Source organism: Chionomys nivalis, chromosome X (assembly GCF_950005125.1).
Source record: "Chionomys nivalis chromosome X, mChiNiv1.1, whole genome shotgun sequence".
Classification (NCBI taxonomy): Eukaryota; Metazoa; Chordata; class Mammalia; order Rodentia; family Cricetidae; genus Chionomys; species Chionomys nivalis.
Genome location: NC_080112.1, coordinates 87,911,552 through 87,926,419, shown reverse-complemented (window position 1 = coordinate 87,926,419; position 14,868 = coordinate 87,911,552). Strand labels below are relative to the sequence as shown.

Sequence of the window (14,868 nt, the reverse complement as noted above, 5' to 3'; positions counted from 1 at the left end):
GATGGTATCTTGGGCAACTGAGGAGAGGGAACCTGAAATGACCCTATCCTATACTGATGAATATCTTACATATCACCTTAGAACCTTCATCTGGCGATGGATCGAGATAGAGACAGAGACCCAATTTGGAGCAATGGTCTGAACTCTTAAGGTCCAAATGAGGAACAGAAGGAGGGAGAACATGAGCAAGGAAGTCAGGACCACGAGGGGTGCACCCACCCACCATGACAGTGGAACTGATCTATTGGGAGCCCACCAAGGCCAGCTGGACTGGGACTGAATAAGCACTGGTTGAAACTGGACTCTCTGAACATGGCGGACAATGAAGGCTGATGAGAAGCCAAGGACAATGGCACTAGGTTTCAATCCTAATACATGAACTGGCTTTGTGGGAGCTTAGCCTGTTTGGACGTTCACCTTAGCCTGTTTGGATGCTCACCTTCCTGGTCCTAGTGGGAGGACCTTGGTCTTCCCGCAGGGCAGGGAATTTGGACTGCTGTTCAGTATGAGAGGGAGGGGGAATGGAGTGGGGGGAGGAGAAGAGGAGTGGGGGTAGGGGGAAGGGAGTCAGGGGAGGGGGAGGGGATTTGGGGGAGGGGCCAATATGTGAGAGGAGGGGGAGGGAAATGGGAAATGGGGAGCAGGTAGAAATTTTAATTAAAAAAGAATAAAAATAAATAATAATAATAAAAAAAGAGACAGAAGGCAGCCTTAAAGAGAGAAGCTTAATACAACTTAGGGGATAAAAGCATTGGTTTCAACAAATACCTGCCCTCCAAAAACATATCCATGGAACGTTAGAATTTTGTGACTGGTGTGGAGTACCCACAGGTACATCTTAGTGAAGATTTCATGATGTAGACTTTCCACATCTTCTAACTAAAACTTTAGTAGGCATAGTAGGTGGAGTGGGCTGTGTCCCGCTGCCTGACTAGCTTAACCCCTAAAATAACCACGCAGAAATTGTATTAATTAAATTAGGGTACGGCCCATAAGCTCTAGCCTCTTATTGGCTAACTCTCACATCTTGATTCAACCCATTTCTAATAATCTGTATGCCACTGTGAGGTCGTGGCTTATCAGAAAAGATTACACATATCTGACCTGGCAGCTTCATGGCTGCTTGGCTCTATCTGCTGCTTTCTTCCTCCCAGAATACACTTCTGTCTTCTCAGCCTATCTAAGTTCTGTCCTATCAGGCCAAGCAGTTTCTTTATTGATTAACCAATGAAGGCAACACAAATACTAAAAGACATCCTACACCATTTCACCTTTTTCTGTTTAAACAAAAAGGAAGGCTTTACATTTAACATAGTAAATTACATATAACAAAACATTTATCAAGCAAGAATTACAGTTACAATATTTATATCTATTTTATCTTTTATCACAAAAGGAAAACTATAACTATCTATCTATTCTTGAACTCCATCAAAGACTCCAGAAGGATATAATATTACCTAATTAAGCAGGAAGTGCATTGTAAGCAACTTCCAAAACTAGAGAAATGACAGAGACATCTAGCTGCCTGGACAGTCACCCAAAGTTTTTCTGTACCATTGGGGCTTCCATCTTCAGCCTACAGGCCCATAGTATCCAGCAGACTTTTCTATGAAGCAGGAAATTTTAAAGACAATTCAGTCACTTTTTTCTGTGTCTTGCAGAATGTCTCACAGACTCTTTCATAAAACAGGAACCCCAAAGGATCATCTCACTTTTAGTCAAGTTCAGCAGTCCTCTCTCTGCAGGTTCTTCATGGCCAGTTTATGCATCAATCCAGGCAAGAGCAGTTTCTTGCCCAAATGGCTAACCAACTTTGTAAGGAGCCTCTTTGATGCCCATCTTCCTTTTGAAGTAGATTGGTGCTGCCAGGAACAGATGTGTCCCATTGTCATGAAAAGTCATAAGTTATTAAAACATTTTAATTGCCATATTCTGTAGTCTTTCAAAGATATAAAGAATGCCTATCTAGGTCAATAACCTGCCTGCACCAAACAAGGTAGGCGCTTTGTTTACAAACTACCCAACCAGCACGGAGATCTGTTCCTGGTGCCAGGAGAGCCATCTTTGGGGTGAGTTTCTGACCCGTGGCAGCAGCCCCAGACAGGGAACTCAGAAGTTCCTCACCCCCCCCAATACTTCCTGGGCTCCCTGCAGGGGCTCTACTCCCTGCATACTGCCTCTCTCTTCCTATCCCACCCATCTAGCATCCAGAACCCTCCACCCCTCTGCCCGCCTTCCCTCTTTGGGCACATAATGCCACCCAGCTCAGCCTGTCTAGGAGCTGGGGTCAAAACCTCAGGGCAAGAGGGCAGGTGGGAGTTCCTGTGTGTCAATAACCTGCCTGAACCAAGCAAGGTAGGCGCTTTGTTTACGAACTACCCAACCAGCACGGAGATTTGTTCTCGGTGACAGGAGAGCCATCTTTGGGCATGGAGATCTGATCTCGGCACCAGGAGAGCCATCACTGGAACACCAGGAGAGCCATCAATGGGGAGTACCATCACTGGGAAGGTACATCAGTAGGAAAGGAGACCTGATCCTGTAAAAGAAGATCCATAGGGGAGCACTCAGAGGAAGAGATGGGCAGGCGCCAATGCAAGAATTCAACCAACAATCCGAAAAACAATATGAAACCACCAGAACCCAGTGACCTGACAACAGGAGGTCATGAACACCTTAATCAAGAAGAAGTAGAAAAAATTGACTTTATGAAAGTGATTGACACCCTTAAACAGCATGTAAAAAATGCCCTTAAAGAAATGGATGAGAAGTATAACAGAAAGTTTGAGGAATTGAGTAAATCAGTGAATGAAACCCTAGGAAACCAAGGAAAAACAATCAAACAGATAATGGAAACAGTTCAAGACTTGAAAACTGAAATGGAGACAAAGAAGAAAACACAAACAGAGAGCCGGCTGGACATGGAAAATCTAGGTAAATAAATAAAGACTACCGAAACAAGCATAAGCAACAGAATACAAGAGATAGAAGAAAGAATCTCAGATTCTGAAGATACCATAGAGAAAATAAACACGCTGATCAAAGAAAACAGCAAGGCCAACAATCTCTCATCACAAAACATTCAGGAAATATGGGACACAATAAAAAGACCAAACCTAAGAATAATAGGAGTAGAAGAAGGGGAAGAAGCACAGCTCAAAGGTCCAGAAAATATATTTAATAAAATTATAGAAGAAAACTTTCCCAACCTAAAGAAAGATATACCTACGAAGGTTCAAGAAGCATACAAAACACCAAATAGGGTGGATCAAAAAAAGACATCCCCTCACCATATAATAATCAAAACACAAAGCATACAGAACAAAGAAAGAATATTAAGAGCTGGAAAGGAAAAAGGGCAAGTTACTTATAAAGGTAAACCTATCAGATTTACACCTGACTTCTCTATGGAAACCATGAAAGCCAGAAGGTCCTGGATAGATGTACTGCAGAAACTAAGAGACCGTGGATGCAAGCCCAGACTACTATACCCAGCCAAACTTTCATTCACTATAAATGGAGAAAACAAAATTTTCTAGGATAAAAACAAATTTAAACAATATGTAGCCACAAATCCAGCCTTACAGAAAGTAATAGAAGGAAAATAACTAACCAAGGAGTCCAACAATGACCACAATAACGCAGACATCTAGAGACCCTTCACCAGCACAACTCAAAGAAGGGAAACACACAAGCTCTACTACTAAAAAAGTGACCAGAGTTAACAACCACTGGTCATTAATATCACTTAATGTCAATGGACTCAACTCACCTATAAAAAGGCACAGGCTAAGAGATTGGATACGAAAACAGGACCCAACATTCTGCTGTTTACAAGAAACACACCTCAACCACAAAGACAGCACCTACTCAGAGTAAAGGGCTGGGATAAGGCTTATCAAGCAAATGGACCTAAGAAACAAGCAGGTGTGGCCATACTAATTTTTAACAAAGTTGACTTCAAACTTAAATCAATCAGAAGAGATGGAGAGGGACATTTTCTACTCATAACAGGAACAGTACATCAGGATGAAGTCTCAATCCTGAATATCTATTCCCCTAATATAAAAGCACCCACGTACGTAAAAGAAACATTGCTAAAACTCAAGCCAGACATCAAACAGCACACACTAATAGTAGGAGACTTTAATACTCCTCTCTCACCAATGGACAGGTCAATTAAACAGAAACTTAACAGAGAAATAAGAGAATTAATGGAGGTAACGAATCAAATGGACTTAACAGACATCTATAGAATATTCCACCCAAATAGGAGAGAATATACCTTCTTCTCTGCAGCTCATGGAACCTTCTCGAAAATTGACCACATAATCGGTAACAAAACAAACATCCAGAGTTACAAAAAAAATTAGTAACCACGTGTATCTTATCAGATCACCATGGATTAAAGCTAGAATTCAACAACAATGCTACCCCCAGAAAGCCTACAAACTCATGGAAACTGAATAGTCAACTACTAAGCCATACCAGGATTAAGGAAGAAATAAAGAAAGAAATTAAAGTCTTCCTTGAATTCAATGAAAATAAAGAAACAACATACTCAAACTTATGGGACACTATGAAAGCAGTCCTAAGAGGAAAGTTCATAGCACTAAGTGACCACTTAAAGAAAACAGAGAAAGCACACATTGGAGACTTAACAGCTCACTTGAAAGCTCTAGAAAAAAAAGAAGCAGACTCACCTAGGAGGAATAGAAGACTGGAAATAATGAAACTGAGGGCTGAAATCAACAAAATAGAAACACAGAAAACAATTGAAAGAATCAATGAAACAAAAAGCTGGTTCCTGGAGAAAATCAACAAGATTGATAAACCCCTATCCAAACTAATCAAACGGCAGAGAGAGAATTTGCAAATTAATAAGATCAGAAATGAAAAGGGGGACATAACCACAGACACAGAGGAAATTCAGAGAATCATTAGATCTTACTACAAAAGCCTGTATGCCACAAAACTGGAAAATGTAAAAGAAATGGACACTTTTTAAGATAAATACCATATACCAAAGTTAAACCAGGACCAGGTGAACAACCTAAATAGACCTGTTAGTCGCGAAGAATTAGAAGCAGTTATCAAAAACCTCCCTTCCAAAAAAAGTCCAGGACCAGATGGTTGCAATGCGGAATTCTACCAGAACTTCCAAGAAGACCTAATACCTATACCCCTTAATGTATTTTACAATATAGAAACAGAAGAGTCATTGCCAAATTTCTTTTATGAAGCTACAGTAACTCTGATACCAAAACCACACAAAGACCCAACCAAGAAAGAGAATTACAGGCCACTCACTCATGAACAGCGACGCAAAAATCCTCAACAAAATTCTGGCAAACCGAATCCCAGAACACATTAGAAAAATTATCCATTGTGATCAAGTAGGCTTCATCTCAGAGATGCAGGGCTGGTTCAACATACGCAAATCTATCAATGTAATCCATCATATAAATAAACTGAAAGAAAAAAAAACATATGATCATTTCATTAGATGCTGAAAAAGCATTTGACAAAATTCAACATCCCTTTATGATAAAAGTCTTGGAGAGATTAGGGATACAAGGGTCATACCTAAATATAATTAAAGCTATTTACAGCAAGCCAACAGCTAACATCAAATTAAATGGAGAGAAACTTAAAGCCATCCCACTAAAATCAGGAACACACCAAGGCTGTCCACTCTCTCCATACCTCTTCAATATAGTCCTTGAAGTTTTAGCAATAGCAATAAGGCAACATAAGTGGATCAAGGGGATTCGAATTGGAAAGGAAGAAGTTAAACTTGCATTATTTGCAGATGATATGATAGTGTACATAAGTGACCCTAAAAACTCCACCAAATAACTCCTACAGCTGATAAACACCTTTAGCAATGTGGCAGGATACAAGAACAATTCCAAAATATCAGTGGCCTTGCTATACACAAAAGATAAGGAAGCAGAGAGGGAAATAAGAGAATCATCACCTTTCACGATAGCCACAAACAGCATAAAATATCTTGGGGTAACTCTAACCAAGGAAGTGAAAGATCTATTTGACAAGAACTTTAAGGCATTGAAGAAAGAAATTGAAGAGGATATCAGAAAATGGAGGAATCTCCCCTGCTCTTGGATTGGGAGGATCAACATAGTAAAAATGGTAATTCTACCAAAGGCAATTTATAGATTCAATGCAATCCCCATCAAGGTACCATCAAAATTCTTCACAGAACTTGAGAGGACAGTAATCAAGTTTATACGGAAAAACAAAAAATCCAGGATAGCCAAAACAATCTTTTACAATAAAGGAACTTCTGGAGGCATTACCATCCCTGACTTCAAACTCTATTACAGAGCTACAGTAATGAAAACAGCGTGGTACTGGCATAAAAACATTGAAGTTGACCAATGGAATCATACAGAAGACTCGGATTTTAACCCACAAACCTATGAACACCTCATTTTTGATAAAGGAGCTAAAAGTATACAATGGAAGAAAGAAAGCATCTTCAACAAATGGTGCTGGCACAACTGGATGTCAACCTGTAGAAGAATGAAAATAGACCCATATCTATCATCATGCACAAAAATCAAGTCCAAATGGATCAAAGACCTCAATATCAATCTGAACACACTGAACCTGATAGAAGAGAAAATGGGAAATACCCTACAACACATGGGCACAGGAGATCACTTCCTATGTATAACTTCAACAGCACAGACATTAAGGGCAACATTGAATAAATGGGACCTCCTGAAACTGAGAAGCTTCTGTAAAGCAAAGGACACTGTCACTAAGACAAAAAGGCAGCCTACTGACTGGGAGAAGATCTTCACCAACCCCACAACAGACAATGGTCTGATCTCCAAAATATATAAAGAACTCAAGAAACTAGACGTTAAAATGCTAAATAACCCAATTAAAAAATGGGGCACTGATTTGTATAGAGAATTCTCAACAGAAGAAGTTCAAATGGCCAAAAGACACTTAAGGTCATGCTCAACCTCCTTAGCGATCAGAGAAATGCAAATCAAAACAACTTTGAGGTATCATCTTACACCTGTCAGAATGGCTAAAATCAAAAACACCAAGGATAGCCTTTGCTGGAGAGGTTGTGGAGAAAGGGGTACTCTCATCCATTGCTGGTGGGAATGCAAACTTGTGCAACCACTTTCAAATCAGTGTGGTGGTTTCTCAGGAAATTTGGGATCAACCTACCCCTGGACCCAGCAATAGCACTCTTGGGAATATACCCAAGAGATGCCCTATCATATGACAAAAGCATTTGTTCAACTATGTTCATAGTAGCATTATTTGTAATAGGCAGAACCTGGAAGCAACCTAGATGTCCTTCAATGGAAGAATGGATGAAGAAAGTGTGGAATATATATACATTATAGTACTACTCTGCGATAAAAAACACTGACTTCTCGAATTTTGCATGCATATGGATGGAAATAGAAAATACTATCCTGAGTGAGGTAACCGAGACCCAAAAAGAAGATCATGGGATGTACTCACTCATAATTGGTTTCTAGCCATGTATAGGGGCCACTGAGTCTTTAATTTGTGATCCTATAGAAGCTAAGTAAGAGGGTGAGCCCAAGAAAAAACATATAGTTATCCTCCTGGCTATGGGAAGTAGACAAGATTGCCGGGCAAAAAATTGGAATCTTGGAGGTGGGGTGGAATGGGGTTAAGGGGAGATGGGGAGAGAATAGTGTAAAGGAGAGGATGGGTGGAACTTGGGGAAACGGGGTGATTGGAGATAAAGGAAGGTTGGATAGGTGAGCAGGGAAGCACATATCTTAGTCAAGGGAGCCACCTAAGGGTTGGCAAGAGACTTGAACCTGGAGTGGCTACCTGGTGCCAGGCCAATGTCCCCAGTTATTTCCTTGGGCAGCTGAGGATAGGGAACCTGAAATGACCCTATCCTATAGCCATACTGATGAATATCTTGCATATCACCATAGAACCTTCCTCTAGCGATGGGTGGAGATAGAGACAGAGACCCACACTGGAGCACCGGACTGAGCTCCCAATGTCCTAACGAGGAGCAGAAGGAGGGAGAACATGAGCAAGGAAGTCAGGACCACGAGGCGTGCACCCACCCACTGAGACAGTGGGTCTGATCTATTGGGAGCTCACCAAGGCCAGCTGGACTGTGACTGAAAAAGCATGGGATAAAACCGGACTCTCTGAACATGGCAGACAATGAGAGCTGACGAGAGACCAAGGACAATGGTACGGGGTTTTGATCCTACTTCATGTTCTGGCTTTGTGGGAGCCTAGACAATTTGGATGTTCACCTTCCTAGACCTGGATGGAGTGGGGAGGACCTTGGACTTTCCACAGTGCAGGGAACCCTGACTGCTCTTGGGGCTCGAGAGGGAGGAGAAGAGGAGTGGGGGGAGGGGGAGAGGGGCGGGAGGAGGGGGAGGGAAATGGGAGGCGGGGAGGAGGCAGAAAATTTTTTTTTCAATAAAAAAAAAAGAATAAAAAAAAACCTCCCTTATTTTTTAAGAAAGAGCGTGATGCACTGCCAGGAGAAATGTTCAAAATCACATGATATACCATCAAGGTTCACAGGAACCATAACTAAGGGAGGCTATGGAACTAACAAAAGATCTTATGAACAGAGAGGAAGTTTAAACAATTATGGCACAAACAATTGATGCAGATCATTTTGAAGTGTCTCCTACACTCTTAAATACGGGAACACCCAGTCAGTAACATACATGAAGAGTTCACACAAGCAGTGAGTACAAACTCAAAATGATGTCCGTGTCACAATTGCTCATTTATCCAAAGGTCCCATGAATGCTCAAACTGCCTGGGACCATGGCTAATAGCCTAAAGTTCTGGCCAAACTTTTCCTTCAGGTGACACTATTGCAGGATGTGGGCAATGTGGGGGTCCTATAAAGTTCTCTGCATCCAGACCCTGTAGGCATCTTCAAGACAAGTCAACCAGTTGACCAGTACCTCATGTTGTCCACTCAGAGGCATAGACTTCTTTAGAGCACACCACTCAAGAGGGAGTTCCACTCTCAAACCAGGCAACACTGGTTGGGAAACACTGCTTACTGGGAAATGTTCTTCCAATGGAGTAACCTGTGGGTAATTAGGGATTGGAAAACTCAAGGGATGAAGGAATTGATAATGTATGAAAAGTGTATATCCAACCCCTACCAAATTTATAGGCATAACAGGTCACTGAGTTGGGAGGGACACATCCCTACAGACCCATTAATGATAAATAGGAATGGTTGATGATATCACAGTATAGGTAGAGAGAGAATACCAGGCCGCACATAAAACATTGAGAACAGTGGTTTTCAACCTTCCTAATACTGTGACCCTTTAATACAGTTCCTCTTGTTGTAGTGACTTCCAACCATAAAATTATTCTGTTGATAATTTATAACTGTAATTTTCTACTGTTATGAATTATAATATAAATATCTGTTCTGTGGAATATTTGATATGTGACCCCAAAGGGGTCATGACCCATAGGTTGAAAACCACTGAAGAAGACCAGTTACCTCAACCTGATCCTTATCACTATCATGTACTATTTTTAAAAGCCACATATTTAAAAATAAATCTTGATTTGACATAAAAAAGAATGCCTATCTAACTGAAATATCTCTCTCTATATATAAAAAGTCTAACTAACATGACTACATGCTTGACTATTATCGGTGATTATCCATTAACAACCTATATTTCCTAATTATACATTATAATTTCTTAATCAAGGTCAGAAATATATATATATATATACACACATATAACAAGATTGACCTGAAATTTATATCAGTACAGCAAAATCCATACCAATGCAAATTATTCATATCTATATCATATCCCCTTTTAAATGTAAACAAAGATTTAAAGCCTGGGGGGCAGAGGCAGACAGGTCTCTGTAAGTTCAAGGTGTGGTAGCATACACCTTTAATTCCAGCACTGGGGAGGCAGAGACAGGTGGATCTCTGTGATTTCAAGGACAGCCTGATTTACAGAGGGAGTTCCATGACAAAGACTCTCAGAGAAACTGTCTCAAAAAGCCAAAAGATAAAAGTGAAAAAAAAAAAGAAATAGAGGTTAAAATAAATCCAAGTAAAGATGAAAAATACACAGAGAATCTTGAGTATGTTATTATGCTCTCTTTGAATTGTTTGAATCCCGAGGAAGGAGCAACAGCTCCTAAAAGATATTTGCTTATAAATGCTGCTAAATTAATCCAAGATAGGTATTTTAAAAATACATTGACTTCAAAGTTGAAGTCAAAAGGTATGTTACTTTGGAGAAGAGATTTTGCTTTTGTTTCCACAGGAAATGAGGAACTGTAGATTCATTCTGAGTTAGGAAAAATAAGGTTTGATCAAGGAAGACCACCTGAGAAATCTCCAGTAGGAACAGATGGCCCAGATGTTTGAGTTCTACATTCAAAACAGATTCAAGATGCTGCCTGAGATGATCAAGACTCACAGGATACTCCAATCAGGAATTGATCATAACTCTAAATTTTCTTTAGGTTCCCATAAGATTATCAGGGCCCCCAACCAGCCAGAATTAGCCTGAAATACTATACCCACACTCCCAAAAAAATGGACTATGGATATTTTCCTTTGTTTAAAAAATGAGGGGGAAATTGTGTAGGAGAATTGTCTGTATTCTGTCAAGCATGTTTTAAATAAATGCTGATTGGCCAGGCAGGAAGTATAGGTGTGTCAACCAGACAGGAAGTAGAGGTGTGGGGATGAAAATAGGAGACTTCTAGGAAGGAGAAAGCCCATTTCCCCCAGTCCTTCCCAGATGACCGAAGAAGCAGGATGGAATCTGCCTCACTGAAAAAGGTACCGAGCCATGTGGCTAACATAGATAAGAATAATGGGTTAATATAAGCTACAAGAGCTAATAAGAATCCTGATCTAATGGGCCAATCAGTTTATAAGTAATGCAGACTCTCTGTGTGATTTCTTTGGGACTGAACGGCTGTGGGAACCAGGCAGGACAGAAACCCTGACAAGGAGGCCCACATGTTACAAGTAGGTAAGATGAAGCATTATCAAAAACAATAGTCAAGAGACACACAGATTCTCTACAAGCCTTCCATCCTCTTGCAAGATATTTGTTATAGCTATCAGTTACATTCCTATAATTTTACCTGTACTTTGCTACAACATAAGAACCTTATATATTTACTCTACCGGATCAAGAAAAAAAAAAAAAATTAATACATAAAGAGAATGTATCAAGGTGAAACTTTTAGAACTGTAATTTATTTTTAAAACATTTTATAATTAAAGAATATGTATCCAGGTGAAGCTGTGTTGGATCATAAATTTATCTAGGGTAAGTAAACCAAATCATGTCGATCCTCCCTGCTTCTCGTAGCATTTGTTTCAATCGTGCCTGCACATTAGCCGTTTTCTGCTGATCTAAACTGTCCTGGATGGGCCATCTCCCATAGCAATGCACCGGGATAGGATATATCACGTATTTAAGCTCCATCAATGGTGTTAAGTGCTCAAGGAGTCTCATGAGCATGGGCATACTAACAGGATTTGCAGAGAAGTTGAGCTCTTGGAGTTGGGAACAGTGACTTAATGCTGGGATGACATCAGCAACAATAGAATCTGTTAAAACGCACTGAGTAACTGCCAGATGCTGCAAGGTGCCAGAGATTCTATGCAAGAGGTTATAAAAGGGCTCACAATCTTCCCAGTACATCGGATTACTGCTGATATTCAGCAGCTTTAAACGGTTGGCTTGAGGGCACTCAGCTAGAAACTTGAAATCATTGTAAGAAAGTTCACAGAACGTTAGATGTAAGAAATCCAAACTGGTTGGGAGGACTCTGCAGGGAGAAAACAGAAAAGTGTTTCTGTAAAATGAGGACTAGAAGAGGAGAACTATATCTCTGAATCTAGAACAAACTGTTTTGCACATCAACAGCAAATGATGTGAGCTTTCACACACTTCATGTACTTGTGGATCTGTGAGAGATACATTACCACCCTTGAAAATACTATTTTAACCTTGACAATATGTACAACATATTCTTATAAAGTTGGGTGAAAAACTTAGTGAAAATTCTATCAACTTAGGAAATACAACATAACCAAATGGTGAGCTAGTTCACATGCTCAGAAGAGAAAGGACAGAAGGAGCAACCAACTGGAAGCTCCCTTTGGCCAGTCTATAAATGACAGCCTCTCCAGTCATGGCCTGAACCTTAGAGATTTTCCTTGTGATGTGACAATACCATCTATGGGTGTATGAATCTGTGCATCTGTGCCAGAACTTAATGTCTTTCAATTCTCTTTCTTTATCTCTTGATGGCCAGAGGAGAGCTATATTTTTTGTTTGACCTTCATGTTTCTGGAATGAGCACAGTGCCTATACATGCTCACCTGACTACAATTTTTGTAAGCCCATTTTTCTTTCCAATTACCAAAAGAAACCATTCCATGTCTGTTTTTAAACTCCCAGAATTGCCCATGCTGAGGAAGGAGGAGAAAAGGTTATGGGAATTTTAAGTATATCTAAGAATTATTTCTCTCATCTTAAAAACTGGCTACTACTGTAAAGACAGTATGTACCCCATGCCCTTACCGCAGAGCAGTTTCCAGATGATCGGTGAGGATGAAAGAATGCAAACTGAGTTCATTGAGATGGTCCATACACCTAAGGTGTGAGACAAAATTCCGGAAGACTTTCCCATTCAAAGATCTACAAGTGATTCTAGACAGACAAAATCGTCTCAGCTGTCCCACTCGAGCCAGAAGGTTGTTGACTTCAATAAGAGAACCCTGAAATACTGACAGGTTGATTAGACATTTGAGATCTAAATAGTTAAGGATGTTTCTCCTATCACCCAATTTATCGATCTCCAAATCTCGGCAGCATAGATGCAAAGACCCTGAACTGTCTTCCACTTTGTTCAGAAGCAGAGCCAAAAATTCATGTTGCCATAGGGTGATACCACTAACAAGGGAAATGTTCACTATTAATTCCATTGAAAGATTAGAAGGTTGAACCTCATGTTCTGAACTTGCAATACTCTGCTGGGACTTGATCTTTAAGATTGAGTGCTCTGAGTGAGCACAGGAGAACAAGCATGCTGTTGACTTAGTATGGATGTCTGGGCAGACGATCTTGCAGCCAGAATACTCCCTTAAATCTAAGATCCTCAGTTTAGGGCTCCTGTAAGGAAAAAAGAACACAGAATACTATGAGGTATAAACATTAGTATAACCCAGCAGGATCAATGACAACATGTAGTGATAATATCATCTTCTTTTTGTTTTTGTCATTTGATACACCAGCAACCAGCAAGATTTTGTTATGCAAATACTATATCCTGTACTGTTTTGTAATAAATAAATTTTCATAATGTCTTGCTATGCCTGTCTTCATGAAACATCTCCATTATGGATATCGATCAACAGTAGCCCCTCTCACCTCTATTGCAATATTAAGACCCTCTGTAAGATATCAGAGTTTTTAAGGAAACCTCAACAGTGTACCAACCCCTTACATTGATTTTCAGCATTCACTATTAACTAACTCCAGGAGATTATCTGGTCCACTATTGCAACAGGCTCCAGGATAAGATTTTGCTATCTTATTATATATGTATTATACTCATTCCTCTTGAAAAGCTGAGTTGTTGGCAGTAACAACTGAAGACCATCAGTCATGACCTTCAGTTCAATGTTTCTTTTATGTTTAATTTTCTAATGTGGAGACAAAACAGGGTTGAGCCTTAACCATTGTCAGTGTCTTTGTATGCTCATTCAATGAAGAGACAGTGTTGAACAAGACAACAACATTTATCACTAAACAGTACACATTATTATTTTTTCTTTAATTTTCCACCATCCTCAGCAATCTTAACACTCGTGTTTTTCTTCTATGTAATAAAAATACCATAATGCAAATCTGACAACAGTGTCTTCAATGAAATATATCCCATATTCAATATTTTAAGAAACTTGTTTTCAAAGTGACCTCAGGTATTGGACTAAGAGTCCCACATTCTTTATCACTATTTGCATGTACTACCTTTGGAAGTGTAGCAGGTTGTGGTGTTACCTCCTATGTCTTTGCATGTCTCTGTTATACAGGGTCTTACCTAGATCCCAAGTTCTGACCAGGCAGGAATGGAAGACATTCCAGCATGGCTGTCAGGAGTTCACGATGGTGTTCTCGCACAGTAAATGTGCCGATATGGAGACAAGTAAAGGGCCAAACCTTCACCATTGCCTTCACTATATTCTTATGCACACCCTTGAAGGAGGCACAGAATAGTGGAACAAAAAGCTCCCTTGGGATCTTCTCGAGAGCATGAATGGCTGCAGTTTCATTACTCAGGAGTTGATGTATAGCAAGATCCAGGAGTTTGTTTGGTTTCTTGTTGTCCATCTTAATGAACCTGCAAAAGGGTGAGAAACATTTAGAAAACTTGACAGATATCCAGAGTCTTTGCAACAATTGTTGGCAATATGGGTAATTGCAGAATAAATAGCAAAACAGCCACTTCTATTTGTAGGCAAAGGAAATTGGTTTATGTGTCTATTAAAATATTTTTGTATATGAATAAACACATAACCAACTTCTCTACATATTTATGCATATATAAGTAAGTATATGTGACAAAATATCAATAGAAATGAGCACTAACTTAACAGAAGACTATTTTGGTCATTTAGCTACTGGACTCCTGATATTTGATCTCAATAGTATATAAACCATCACAAAAGAAAGGATAAATCTATATGAAATTAATAGCATCATTACTAACTTGGAAATAGAATATACTAAGACATCAAATTAACTGTGATTAAAGAAAAAGGAGCGA

General features: G+C 39.7%; 1 protein-coding gene across 1 annotated transcript; it reads right to left on the bottom strand.

The window, feature by feature from the left end:
* Window positions 1–11,348: 11,348 nt before the first annotated feature.
* Window positions 11,349–14,432, bottom strand: LOC130868515 (melanoma antigen preferentially expressed in tumors-like). The gene is made up of 3 exons (XM_057760706.1): window positions 14,143–14,432; window positions 12,621–13,211; window positions 11,349–11,862 (listed from the first exon to the last, which is right to left on the bottom strand). The coding sequence occupies exons 1-3, from the start codon at window positions 14,430–14,432 to the stop codon at window positions 11,349–11,351; spliced, it is 1,395 nt and encodes a 464-aa protein (XP_057616689.1).
* Between the last annotated feature and the right edge of the window lie 436 nt (window positions 14,433–14,868).